This window comes from Drosophila melanogaster, chromosome 3L (genome assembly GCF_000001215.4).
Source record: "Drosophila melanogaster chromosome 3L".
Taxonomy (NCBI): Eukaryota; Metazoa; Arthropoda; class Insecta; order Diptera; family Drosophilidae; genus Drosophila; species Drosophila melanogaster.
In genome coordinates, this window is record NT_037436.4 from 7,276,921 (window position 1) to 7,289,830 (window position 12,910).

The window sequence follows — 12,910 nt, forward strand, 5'->3', positions numbered from 1 at the left end:
ATTTGTGGAAAAGTGCGTCAAAGTGCCGATTGTGTTAGCTTACCATTGGCATCCTTTGCCTCGAGGCCATCAGCCTCGATTACCACCGCAGAGAGTACGATTATCTTTGGTTTATCCTCGGCGGAGGCGTGCAGCAGGCGATAATGACGATCCGGATTGACACCGAAGGCGCGCTGTGCGTGCAGATACATTTCGTCCTTGTAGTGTGCAAACTGTGCTCCGGATTTCGCAAGTAGTATAGAGCATATAGCATGTTGCGTCACATTACGTATACGCCGCATGTGGCGCGCACAGTGAGAGAGTAAATATTTTGTAAAAATTTAATTTAATTATATTGTCATTCATTTGTAAATATTTTGCAAGTCAACAAAATTATAATATCATTTTTGGGACAAAAATTTGCATATTTCGCTTTTGGCTGAAATTTCGTTTATTGACTAACCCGACCTCATCTCATCGAACAAAATCCACTTTCTTTTCACTCTCTTTTCTCCATCGCCTGTATTGATTTATTCCCGTTGAATTTATTAGCCTGCCGTCTTTTGATTTCAATCACGCTTCGAAAAACGCTTTCATCATTTTCCCCACTACTGGGATGTTATTATAATTTGATTGCTTTCGCTGCAGTCGAAATTATGAATAATCTTGACTTTCATTAAATTTACTCGATAGAATGGTGCACACAATCTCCATTAAGCCAGCAATATTTTAAAAATTTAATTACATTTACTTGTAATACGCTGTTTTGGATGAAAAGAACTTGGATTGATTTGGGTATGGGGTGTTTTTAAGTGAGAAAATTAAATATTCCTTCTGTGTGCTTAGCTAAATCAGTGAATTGGTCCGATGATCCCAGTTACATTTATACTCGTTAAGCAAAAAATGAAATGGCGCCTTCATTTAATATACCTCTTACTGCTACTGCAACTAAAGTCTTTATAATTGAAAATAATCGGAGCTCAGCTCGGTTTGTTTATCTTTTAAATGGCACACCACTTGGCCAGATTGTTACTAAGCAACCTTCACAATTCAGCAAACTGTTTCTGCAACTTACCCGCATTCCATTTCGTTATTACTTTTATTTTATTTTTTTCCGCTTTTCATTAATTTCCATTAGGGCAGGTTTAACCCTCTGATGGCTCGCTGGCCAAGCAAATCGCATTTATTTGTAATTATTTACCATTAAATGCAAAAAACTCGAGCATTGGGGACGCCCGCAGAGTCGGCCAGGCAATAACTTTACTGACTTGGCCAACTCACTACTTCGTCCTTCGTCCTGTTTTCTCATTTCTCGATCCGCTTTGCGGAGACCCGCCAAGCAAATCGCATTTATTTGTAATTATTTACCATTAAATGCAAAAAACTCGAGCATTGGGGACGCCCGCAGAGTCGGCCAGGCAATAACTTTACTGACTTGGCCAACTCACTACTTCGTCCTTCGTCCTGTTTTCTCATTTCTCGATCCGCTTTGCGGAGACCCGCGAGATTTGACCGGTTTCAACTCAATCACAGCAGGAGAGAAGCAACCTTATTTTCCGCTACTAGTTGAAACTTTTGTTATGATGGCGTAACCTTGCCATCCACCCACTTTCATTCCCACTGGGTTGCTGCTCAAGTTTCATTAGTTGTGCACTGGGCGTCTAACAATTTTCTTACTGCTAAATTAAAAACGATAATTGAAAAATGAACTCGTGTTAAGCCGGGCTCGGCCATGGCAGAATTATTGGGAAATTCCTTTTGAAATGGCAATCAGAAATGAGGAGAAAAAGTAGCACATTTTTAATTGAATTTTGCTACCCTCAACAATGACTTGGGAGCTTGAGTGCTGGGAAATGGAATGAAATATCCCCATCCACCCCCTTGATTTCGTTCAATTGCAAAATCTCCAAATCCCAGAATGTGCTTCCTTGCCTTTGTGCTGCCCGAAACCCAAAGCATTAATCATTCAAATTGCAAAACGTCTCAAAGCGTAATGCCGGCGATTAAGCCTTTCAATCATGTGGTGTCCCCGCCCCGAAGCAAAAATGTTTTCGGTATCTCCTAAATCGCCCTAATTTGTGTAATTTGCAACTATTTGCATAAGTCCCCGTGACCCAAACCTAAGCTCCATCCCAAAAATCTTTCAAATCATAATTGTATTCGAAGCAGCTGCGGCAGGCTAACTAACTACTCATCCCAGAATATTGATTTATTTACCTGTCCACCTGGAGCCGGTGCGCCCACCGTATTGGCAATGGTGTGCAGCACCTCCGCATACAGCTTCTCCTTCTCGTCCTGGCGGTCAATGGACTCCTCACCCGCCGGCGGATCACGTTCGTTTTCGGGATTAGCCTCGGCACGTGCTTCGGCGGCACGCGTGGCCGACATGCGACGATTTTCACGTTTCCAGCCCAGCGATGTAAAGTTCTCAAAGTACGAGCCGTCCGTTTCCTGAACTCTGTGTGAAGGGAAACATGCAATAAGGGTATAAAATAGGGTTATATATTGGAATACATATGTGTGCACTTTTATGGAGTCTCACTCACTCACTCACTATCTATCTATCTCTCTCTATGCTGATTCGATATCAAAGGGGATATTCAAATCAACTGCTGCCGCTGTCAGTTGGATGTCCAACTTTAATTGGCACTGTCAATATGCCGTTGCCGACATACAAATGTGACAGTGCCGTACCTATTTCAATTTTGATAAGGGTCGTCGCCTGTTGCCGCGTACCACTCGGCGTATGCTTGATGCCACCGAACCAGAGGCTTGCCTTGAGCCGCTAATTGTATACAAATATTCAGCCGTTTGCACACAGAAGAAAAAAAGTCTGTGAACCCAACTGAGTTACTCATTAAAAAAAATATGTAATACATTTCGAGAGATTTACAAATTCTCCAACTGAAGTTTGCTGAAAATTATACAAGGATGGGTGCTTAAAGCCCAGTAAACTTTTTCCAAACTATTTGTTTCCAGTGCATGCTAGATTGAAACTTTTTAGCTTTGCTCCTAACTAGGACTATTCCCGATAGTGGATGCTCCTAATCATTTGATTTGCATGCCCCGCACTCGGGCAAAAGCCCATCGGATTTATTCGAGCAGCTGTGGCAGGAAAAAGAAAATTTTTGCCAAAAACTTTGTCCACTCAGCAGGGAAAACAGCTAAGCGGCTTAACTTTGTCGCCGGCGTTGATGATTTTTTACGTTTACGTTTATGGCACAAAATAAACTGAAGAGCTCACGAAAGTAGGCAACAATTTCTGTCGGCACTTTTTCCTGTCGACCCCGAAATGTTGGGAACACCTTTCGGTGTTCATCTAGACAAATATATAAATAAATATATATATATATACTCATATATATGTGGGTGAGTGTTTGGGCCGGAAGGCGTGTTCGTGCGAAAATGGTCAACATAATTGCCGTAAATGATAGGGTAGACTAACTGCGTTGTCTAAAGTTGTTCCACTCTAAAGTTGTTTTGTGAAAAAATTTAATTTTAAAGTTTTCGCCCAGATGTTTGAGTTGCTTTTATTTTTCTTCTTGCTGTCTTGCTTTGTGATTTCATCGCCTCCGAGAACGCTCAATTTTGGTTTCAATTTTTAAGATTTTTCCACAGTACTCTTGTCATTTTCTTTTTTTTTTTTTGGGCTGAGGAAAAAGTTTTCACTGAACTTTTTTATATTTCGTTGGTATTTATTTAGTCGCAAATATTTATTTTGTATTTAACTTAAGGTAAACAATTTTAAGGGCGCAAAAGTTTTTGTTTTTTTTTTCCAGCACATAATTAATATTGGTTTTTATTTGTCTGACTGCCAATTGATACTAAATAATTGATAAGCAGCGGCTTTATGTTAAGGGCTCTTATGAAATATAAATTAATCAGTCCCACTGCGAGCAATTTATTTTCGTTTTGCTAAAAATTTATTGGCTGTGGTGACAAACCCATGTTGTGGCAATTAGTTGTTAATGCATAAAATATGAGTTTTCGCGCATCAATTGCATTTTAATATGCTCAATTTTTGGTTTGACTTCCAAATGGCAGAGAAATTGTTTCTTTTCAACTAGCGTGCAATTAAATGTTAATAAATCAAATTGCTGTGCAAATGTGAAAAATTAATTTCAATATTGGTAAATATGCGCACAATATCCAATGGACTGCGCCCCAGGTCATGAGTTTACAAAGCGGTGAAAATTAATTTCATCCTTGAACAACTTTGGTATACTTTACGAGACCAATTATGCCGGAAAGCCAAAGCCAGCCATGTTAAACCAGGATGGTAAAACTTCGCTGGCAGCTCGGGCTCTTCAGGACGCATTTCACACTTTCGGCTCATCAAAAACTCATATTTCTTTAAGCAATCTCCAGAGTAAACCTCATTTTCGGGTTTAATTAAATGTAACCTGTGATCCGCACTCGCGTTGAGCGCACATTTCCCGGTTAAGCAGATGCCGATTTATGCAAAGTGCTGGAAAAGCTGCCTTTTGAGACCACAAAGATGGTGCTGCAGCGACTGGAGGATGTTGCACCTGGATGCCAGATGATTCTCGGCTGCATTGAGAGCAATCCAAGGACCCAAAAGAGGCACCTTTAAGCCCAACGAACAAGACCTTCTGTATTTGTATGTGTGCGTGTGTTTGTGTAGGTTATTCGCAAACAAACTTTTCGACACTCAAAGGTTTTTTTCGCCCGCATCCAAAGTTGCCATGGTCCTAGGAAAGTGGGCGGCTGCTGAAGTTTCTTTCCAATTTCGACGCCCAACTAACTGAAGGAACTTTTGTAATTACGTAATTATGAAGGTCGAGCGATAAAGTTTTTGTTTGGCAATTCAAAAAAACAAATCGAAAAACACAACTGTGAAATTGAAGTACATTAATTAATTGGTATGTATGTAATTTATTTTAGATTTGACTTCAAGCGCCCCGCCCTTCAAATCCCCAAAGAAGCTCATTATGCCGCAATGTTTAATTTATGCATTTCACATTCGAATACCTTTTGCATGTGTGTATGTATGTGTGTGTTTTGGTGTGTAAATATCTGGCAGCCAAGTTGGGGCAAAATATTAGCATATTCATCTGTGGGTTAATTACCTCCAGCAAACATGCGCCTCCACCCATTCCATCTGCGACCCAATCTCCGCCAGCAGACAGGCATTAAATTTGCCAAATCCATTGGCACTTCATCAACTATGCATTAAGGGCACCGGACTTGGATTTGGTCTCGGTTCTGGCTATGATTATGACTTTCGACTTACCCGGAATTGGAGCGCGGATCCACTTCGGGCCAGCTCAGGCGGCGTTTGCAGAAGGCCAGCGGCGGACGTGGCGGCGGATCCGGTTGATGCAGTGGCGAATTGCGCTGCCTGAAGGATCCGGTGCGGGGTGGAGCCAGGCATTCCAGGGCCCGTGACTGGCGACGCGACTGGGGCGTGCCACCTGGCCCAACGGAGCCGGATGTCGAGGGACTGCCGGGTCCCGCGGCACCACCTGGTATTTTGGGGTAACCTTTTTGGGGAAACATGAGAAGGGGTAAAAGCATGAGCTGAATTACATAAATCAATATGGAGCAGGTGAGCAAAAGTTAATATACTTATTTACAATAATATGGTTTGTATTTGGTTTGACTTTCATGCAAAAATATAAATCTTCAAAAGGTACAAAGAAAATAGACACGTGTTTGTTTTCCCTTAGTTTTCACCATGCTTCTGTGAACTTTCTTCACATCGAAATAAGAAGATTGAACAAAGTCATACGAAAAGTTTGATCTTCGAAACTATTTGCCCTGTGCAATATCCTATAATTTCCCGCAACATGCAAATATCTATGGAATACAGCTAGCTGATGGCACCGCGCTCATGGAAAGTCAGGTGTGTAAGGAACGACGCAGTCAAAGTCAATGTGGTGCGATGTGGTTCCGTGTGGTGCAGTGGTCCGTGCTGAAGGCAACGGTAGTGGCAACTGCAACGGCAATGCAACCGCAGCCCGCAACCTTGACATGCATCTGTGTGGGTGCTGCGGCTCCTGCAGCTGGTCCTGGTTGCCACTCCTGGCTGCCAAGGACTATGACTACGGAGGCAGAGAGTGCCTGTGGTGCGGGGTTTCGGATGGAAATAGCTAACCATTGATGTGGCTATGAAAAGAATGTTTTATTTTTTTTTGTCTGGCCAAGTAGCGGTGAAGCCGGGCCAACTAAAAAATTTCAAAGAAAAGCAAAGAGAAGAATACGAATATGCGCTCGAATTTCGGTTTGGTTTAAAAGTGTGCACAAGGCGTAAAGTCAAAGTTGGACTGCATTGGACTGCGGAATTGGGAAAAGCGCTTACACACGTTGATGGGATATTTTTTTTTTTTTTTTTCATGGAAACGACAATTCCCCGTTGGCAGCTGTTTGGCCAGGAAAAACCGCTCGTTCGCCGCTCGTGCAACAAGATAAGCCAATTTCAAGTTTGATTCAAATGCTGCAGACGTCGGTGAATCAAAATCCCAGCCAAATGGCAAGTCAATGTCGTTGGCAATGGCGATGGGCATGTGATGGCTATGGCGGAAAGTTCAGGATCCGGCGGTTTGTGGTCCTGCTGATGCTGATGCCACTGCTGCGTCTTGACATTTAAATGTGTTTGCATTTGCCAACTGCTATAGAAACAACAACCTTGTACATCGTTTAGCTTGGCAAACAAGTTTTGCATAGCCAAACGGAGCCAAAGCGGAAACGAAGCCGCACAAGAAGTCACATATGCATGCTGATTGCTTTCGCTTCGCCAGCTATCATACACTGAGAGAAACAAGTGCTGCACGAGCAAGATAGTTTTGTTTATTTAAATTAAAGATAGAAGATCCTAATAGTTGTGCTCTTATATCTTTAGATGCAATTTAGTTGGCTTGGAATGGTTTTTGCTATTATACAAATTTTTTCCAAATTTTAATTCTTTGTGTATAAGCCACTATCAGCCACCAGAACCAACTGGCACCCCATTGCGGTGGTTTTGTCTGCACATTTGTTGATCCATATGCGAGAGGCGTTGCTGGCCAAAAACATTCGCCGATTGGGAAACTTTGGGCGCATTTGGCGGATGCCAAGACATGTAATGTAATTTTCATATTGAGACGATAGCGTCTGGCGGATTCAATAAACTTTTCCATGTTTACCATCTTTGCGGCACGCATAACCAAACAAATTGTTTTTATTTATTTTTTTTTTTGGCCAAGTTATGGCAGCTGATGGAAAGTAAAAGTCAACTGAGAGCCAAGTTAAGTGCATCTTGGGTACTTTTTATGCGTAATTCTGTACACGATTTCTCGATAAGTCCGGAGGGTTAAAACCACATCGGAAAACTCTATTAGCAAGGCTGTTTTATTTTTGTTTGGAAACCAGCCAACCCATTCTTACTTTCGGCGAGTATATGACCTTTGGCAAGGCGCTTAAGAAGCTTAAGCTTTTATACTGGAAAAAAATGTCCAGAAAACATGCAAATCGAATATGGGAAAAACTAAATATAATATGCACACAAAAGCCTCAATTAGAATGATTTAAATAGTAATTCTTAAAAATATGTTGTAACCTATTAACTGTAATCGGATTAAAATAAATCAATGTTTTTCCAATAACTAATATTTACTTTAAATGTATTTTCCCATGTTTAAATAAAGTACATTAGTAAATATACAAAAAAAAAAATATATATATATATATTAGTATCAGAACTCACCCAGTAATGGATTGGTGGCATTTGGATTGCCGATTACCACCCCGCCGGATGGGTAATTACTGCCGCACGTCGAAGATGCCACCACTCCGGTGGGCGGGGCAGGGGTTCCATAGACGCCCAGTCCGCTGCCAATGCTCGCCTGTTGCTGCAAGGGGGCGTGGCCATGTTGTTGCTGCAACTGCTGTTGTTGTTGCTGTTGTTGCTGTTGCTGTTGCTGCGGAAGTGACTGCTGTAATGGCTGCTGCGGAAACGGCACCTGCTGTTGCTGCTGCTGCTGCGCCTGGCCGGAAACGAGGCCGCCAGGTATGGCGCCTCCGATCCCCGACTGCTGTTCACTGGACTCCTGGCGGGAAAGCGAGAAGCGTCGATTGCCCAGGCCCAAACTCGAGATGCCACTTGTTACATATTGCTGCATGGAGCTGAGGAAACTCATGGCGGCATCTGGCTTTCTTATCTGGCTGGCTGGTAATTGGCTCAACTTGTTACTCCTCCTCCGCGTCGTTTTTTTTTTTTTTTTTTTGCGAAATTAATCAGTTGGAAACTTGCGCCCGGGATTTGCCTACCCCGATTATAAATTGTTCCAGACTCGCGCCGTTTTTCGCTTATCGAGGCTCTGCAAGAATAAAGACGAAACGAGATGTTTGTTTAAGGTGGAAAACTTCTGCAATCCGCTGGTGAATTGTATTCAGCTATTTTCGGGCAATAATTGAACTTCGACCCAGGGACTTGAACGGAATTATGTGTATGTATGTAAACATTTTCGTTTTCAAAGTAGAACAGCCAAACGAAATGCTTTTCATTTGCCTTTTCGACATACTGCTCTAGAAATTCCATGGGAGCCAAACATAAAATAAAAAAATTAATTAAGCCAACTTGTTTGGCACTTTTATAGCCAATGCATTCTAGGACTGTGATTCGAATCGAGTTCCCCAATGTCCCCGATTTCCCAGTCAAACATTATATTTGTCTTTGATTCGTTTCGTCAGCAGTTTTGTTGACCTACCCCGCCCCGCCTCTCCTATTTGCTCATTCAAATTCTGTACAAATATCAAGAAGGTGGGATGGAAGGACGATTGCATTTAGACAGACATTCATCGATTGATTGAAGCGTCGTTTTGTTCACTTCAAGGCACAGCTCTTAATTAAATTTCTTTTGAAGTACGCCCCCAGTATCGCTGGCCTAATTAACCTTTAATCAGCTGAGCCTAATGAGCCGTTTTTGGATTCACGGCTAATCGATCTGCATGAATAATTGGGCAAAAGGTAACAAGGACGAGTTGTCCTTGTCCATAAATTAGCCCTCATATATGGCATCGCACATAAAATAATAACAATAATTATACGAACAAAAATAAACGCTGGACCAAGCAGAAAAGTAGTTAATTAATTAGTTTGCCAGGTTTTGGCCCTCATTTATGGATGAGCAAATCGGCTGGCGAAAATGAAATTGCAAATTGAACACCAAACAGTTTTGGGACCAGCTTTTCCCCCAGCCATCCAAAACGTGACCGGCTTAGTTGTTGTCCGTCTTTTCCTTCCGTTGAAATTTCCATGGAAATGTATCCGGATAAAGGCTCTTGGGCCATTTCGTTTTGGCAATAAGAATGAAGTGGCTTAAACTTGGATGAAAAGCGTAGAAAATTAAAGGATTTTATACTTCCAGCCTTTCTAATCAAAAATATTATTTGCGAAATCGGTTTTATGCAAAAGTTTGGATTAAACTCCAAAGCCGTGCCTTATAATTATTTAATTTTCTAGCTAAATATTTTCTATAACATGCTGGTATTTAATCCTACAAATGAACTACTGGATGCCAAAAATTCTAATAAATATGAAAATAAGCCATTCAAATGTCATAATAGGATTTCGACGAAATCAATAACATTTCACGAACTATCTGTTGTTAAGCTGGCCCACAATAAAATATTTGATTATTGTCAACCTGTTTACTGTTGTCATAAGAACAAAACTGATTAAATTCTCAACATTATCGTGGCTGGCAACATGCCGGATAGTGTAGTCGAGTACTCTCGGGGACAATGAAAGGTATTATGTGCTGTGCTGAGTGGCTTTAAATGCCATAAAAGCGAGCTGTGCCAGGATATGGCCTTAAATGGCCAGCAGTCATAGCAACAGGAACTACTACAGTTGGCAAACAACTCGCATCGAGCAAAAACAATGGCCAAAACAGCGATGATATTGCGATGTGTAAGCCACTGCGTTTGTGGGCGTAATCAGCGCATTCATGCATGGTGCTGTCTCTCTCTCTCTACCCGTCTCTTTCTAGGCAGCATTAGCTTCCGCATGTTATCCTGCTTACAACTGGTGCCATAATTAGCGAACTCTGAAAATAATTTGCAAACCATTTCTGTTATCTCATTGTATTATATGTGTTTGTGTGTGGCTGGGTTTATTGGGTTTTGGTTTTGCTTTCCCAAAAACGCTAAAAATAAATCAACCAACACACAAAAGTTGATTTATATGGTGCACGTAAATTTGCCATTAAGCGACAGACAAATGTATTGCAATTAAATGAAATGGAAGCGGAGCCACAACAGCAACAGCTGCCCACCACCTTGATATATATATATACATAGATATAGCCACATGCATGTGTGTGAAGGAAAGGGGCCATAAATACGCAGCCAACTTGGCTTTAATTAAGATTAATTAGTCACTGGCCAAGTCATTGTGCCATGTGTGAGTTACTAGGTGGTAATATGCACAGAAATGACGGAAAGTTCTATATTCCTCAACAAAATATTTGATATACTATCTTGAAGAGCTAGCTCTCTGTTCCAATAAAACCCTTCCTAATATAGAATATGAAAAACGTAATTAATCGTCATTTAAGCATATATATTTTTTCAGTGCACTAATGTAAGCCATAAGGGAAGGCCACATGCCATTTCCTTCCCGCTGTTGCTTCAATCTATTTAGTTTTTATTAATGATTGCGCATACGACATGTGGACCGAGTGAGAAGAATGGTGCTAGCGTGGGTTTTCGGTTGCCGTCAGCAACCCTTGTTCGCAAAACTTTTCTTCGTTCGCAGGGCGAAAAAACTAAATTAAATGTGGATTGCACTAATGTGACTTCCCGAATGCTCTGAAGAGCTGTCACAACACAGCGCTCTCCATCAACTCGCAGTAATTATCGTTTTTTTTTTTTGTGCCCCGAAATGAACTGAGACAAGGGTTTAGTCAATTTTAGACACATTTTGTGAGCTGATTTGGTTGCCATGCATAATTTTGAGAACATTTCGTCGGGCATCCACCCACCTGTGCAAACACTCCTGCGGTAGCAAGTTGCACACAAAAAGTTGCGAAAACCAAATAGAAGGCGGAAAATTGAAAAACACCCTCGTGGATTTTAGCAAGAAGAATTTGAAATACGCTAACCAAAGCTTGAAAGATTGTAATTGTAAAAAAGCAAAGATGAATAATAAATTAATCACTAATATGAGGTATCCTTGAGCAGGATATAAATATAAGTGCAGGGTGTTTGCAATTTTAATGTTTCATCATATACCTCACATCACACAAAAGCCACAGCTATAAATAAGCTGTGTAAAAAACGCAGAGTTCCCAAAAAAACGAAAGGAATTCGCGCACATCCGCAAAAAAAAAAGCAATTGTAAGGCAATTTCAAAGGCAAAATTATTATGTCGCTTTATGTCATTTTTTTTTTTTGCGAAAGCCAAGTTTTTCCCAGGCAACTGGCAGATGAATGTGTTGCGCATACCGCTGAAAAAAAAAAAAAAAAACGAAGATGGGGGTGAAGTTCAGGATGTTTTTGGGGCAACGAATATGGGGATTTTAGGGTGCACGGTTGTACGTGAAAATGACAAAGCAGCTGCTCAACAACAAACGGCAACGCATGCTATGGCATAAAATTTATTTTTCACTCCTGGCCCGCACATGATATGTGGCTTTAAATATCTGCCAGAAAAAGAAAGGAACGAACGAACGAACGAAGAAAAAGCCAGTAAACCGACATGAAAAAAAATCGAGAGAAAAAAGTCGTTTACATTGCGGCAGATATTCCAGATTCGACATCTCAAAAGGCAAAAATTGCCATGGCTTGGGCTAAAAACTGAGCCAAACAAATGTGTGGCATTCAAATGTCTGCCTTAGTTGTGTGTGCGTGGGCGTGGCAAAACATAAATTATTTTACGCACGGGCTCACATCGAAATTCAGGGAGCAAAACGGCCCTAACAATGCTGCAATTGTGGCCAAATATAATTTAATTGCCATCAGCAACTGTGGCAACCAGCCAGGTTAATGGCAACCAATAATGGTAATAATTATGGCTTTAACAGCAGGAACCATGGCCATTAGCAAACATACTGTTCAAAAAATAACCAAATTTAAAATGTTTCTTTAGAAACCACGTGCAATTTGTAATAAGATAGATGGATAAATAAATTTAGAAAAAAAATATGCTTAGAAATTATAATTGCAAAACACAACTTGAAATTTTAAAGTACAAGTATTTATAATTTTTACAGATGTTACTTAGTAGCTGCTTGTAATTGTTTGCTCTTTCTGTAAAGATAGAAAACTATTGTTGTACTTTCTGTAATAAAGCCGTTGAAAAGTGATGAAAGGTGATGAGATAAGCATGAATTGCATTAAACGAGATGCGAAAAAATTGCATTCACCACAGAGACCAGAAAAGAAGGGGATTGTGTGTCCGCCCACAGGGATTTTCTCGTTTTTCCGCTTCATCAGTATTGGCATCATCATCAGCACCATCGTCATCACCATAAATCACAAAAGTGCAGCATATGCATCGCACTCCGCACTTTCCCTACACCGCCGATCATTGTTTGCTTTGGCAATTTGTAGTCAGCATGTTGCCGGGCCGAAAAGCAAGGACTCGAGCTCTATTTCTCTGTCAAATGCAATAAACCAGAGATCCTTTTGTGTGTATGTGTGGGTACTATAAGATGTCGGCCAAGCAATAGCAACTACAGCAGAACTAACTGGCCAGGACAATGGTCAGAGGGGCAATGAGTAATGGGCATCGAGCATGCAAAAGTGCCGAACTGAACGAACTGAAAGGCCGGAGCAGGAGTTCCCTTTGATAAATTCGCCCAAGAAGGGTCACCTGCCTTGTGCAGCTGTCTGTTAAATTGCTTAATTTGTTAGGGCGAAAAGCAGAGAGCTAAGGGAAAGCACAAGCGTTACACGCAATCCTTCGAACAACGGGGCGTATGAGCAA

The 12,910-nt window shown here is 41.2% G+C and overlaps 1 protein-coding gene across 2 annotated transcripts in view; it reads right to left on the minus strand.

Annotated features, from left to right (window-relative positions):
* unc-13-4A overlaps positions 1-12,910 on the minus strand; it is a 46,705-nt gene that overhangs the window by 10,729 nt on the left and 23,066 nt on the right. For both annotated transcript variants that reach the window (NM_001274575.2, NM_139839.5), the window contains exons 4-7: positions 7,685-8,297; positions 5,234-5,483; positions 2,197-2,437; positions 44-212 (exon numbers count right to left, since the gene is read on the minus strand). In NM_001274575.2, coding sequence (NP_001261504.1) covers positions 44-212; positions 2,197-2,437; positions 5,234-5,483; positions 7,685-8,117 — 1,093 coding nt within the window. In that variant the 5' untranslated portion in view covers positions 8,118-8,297. The remainder of the gene's footprint in view (positions 1-43; positions 213-2,196; positions 2,438-5,233; positions 5,484-7,684; positions 8,298-12,910) is intronic.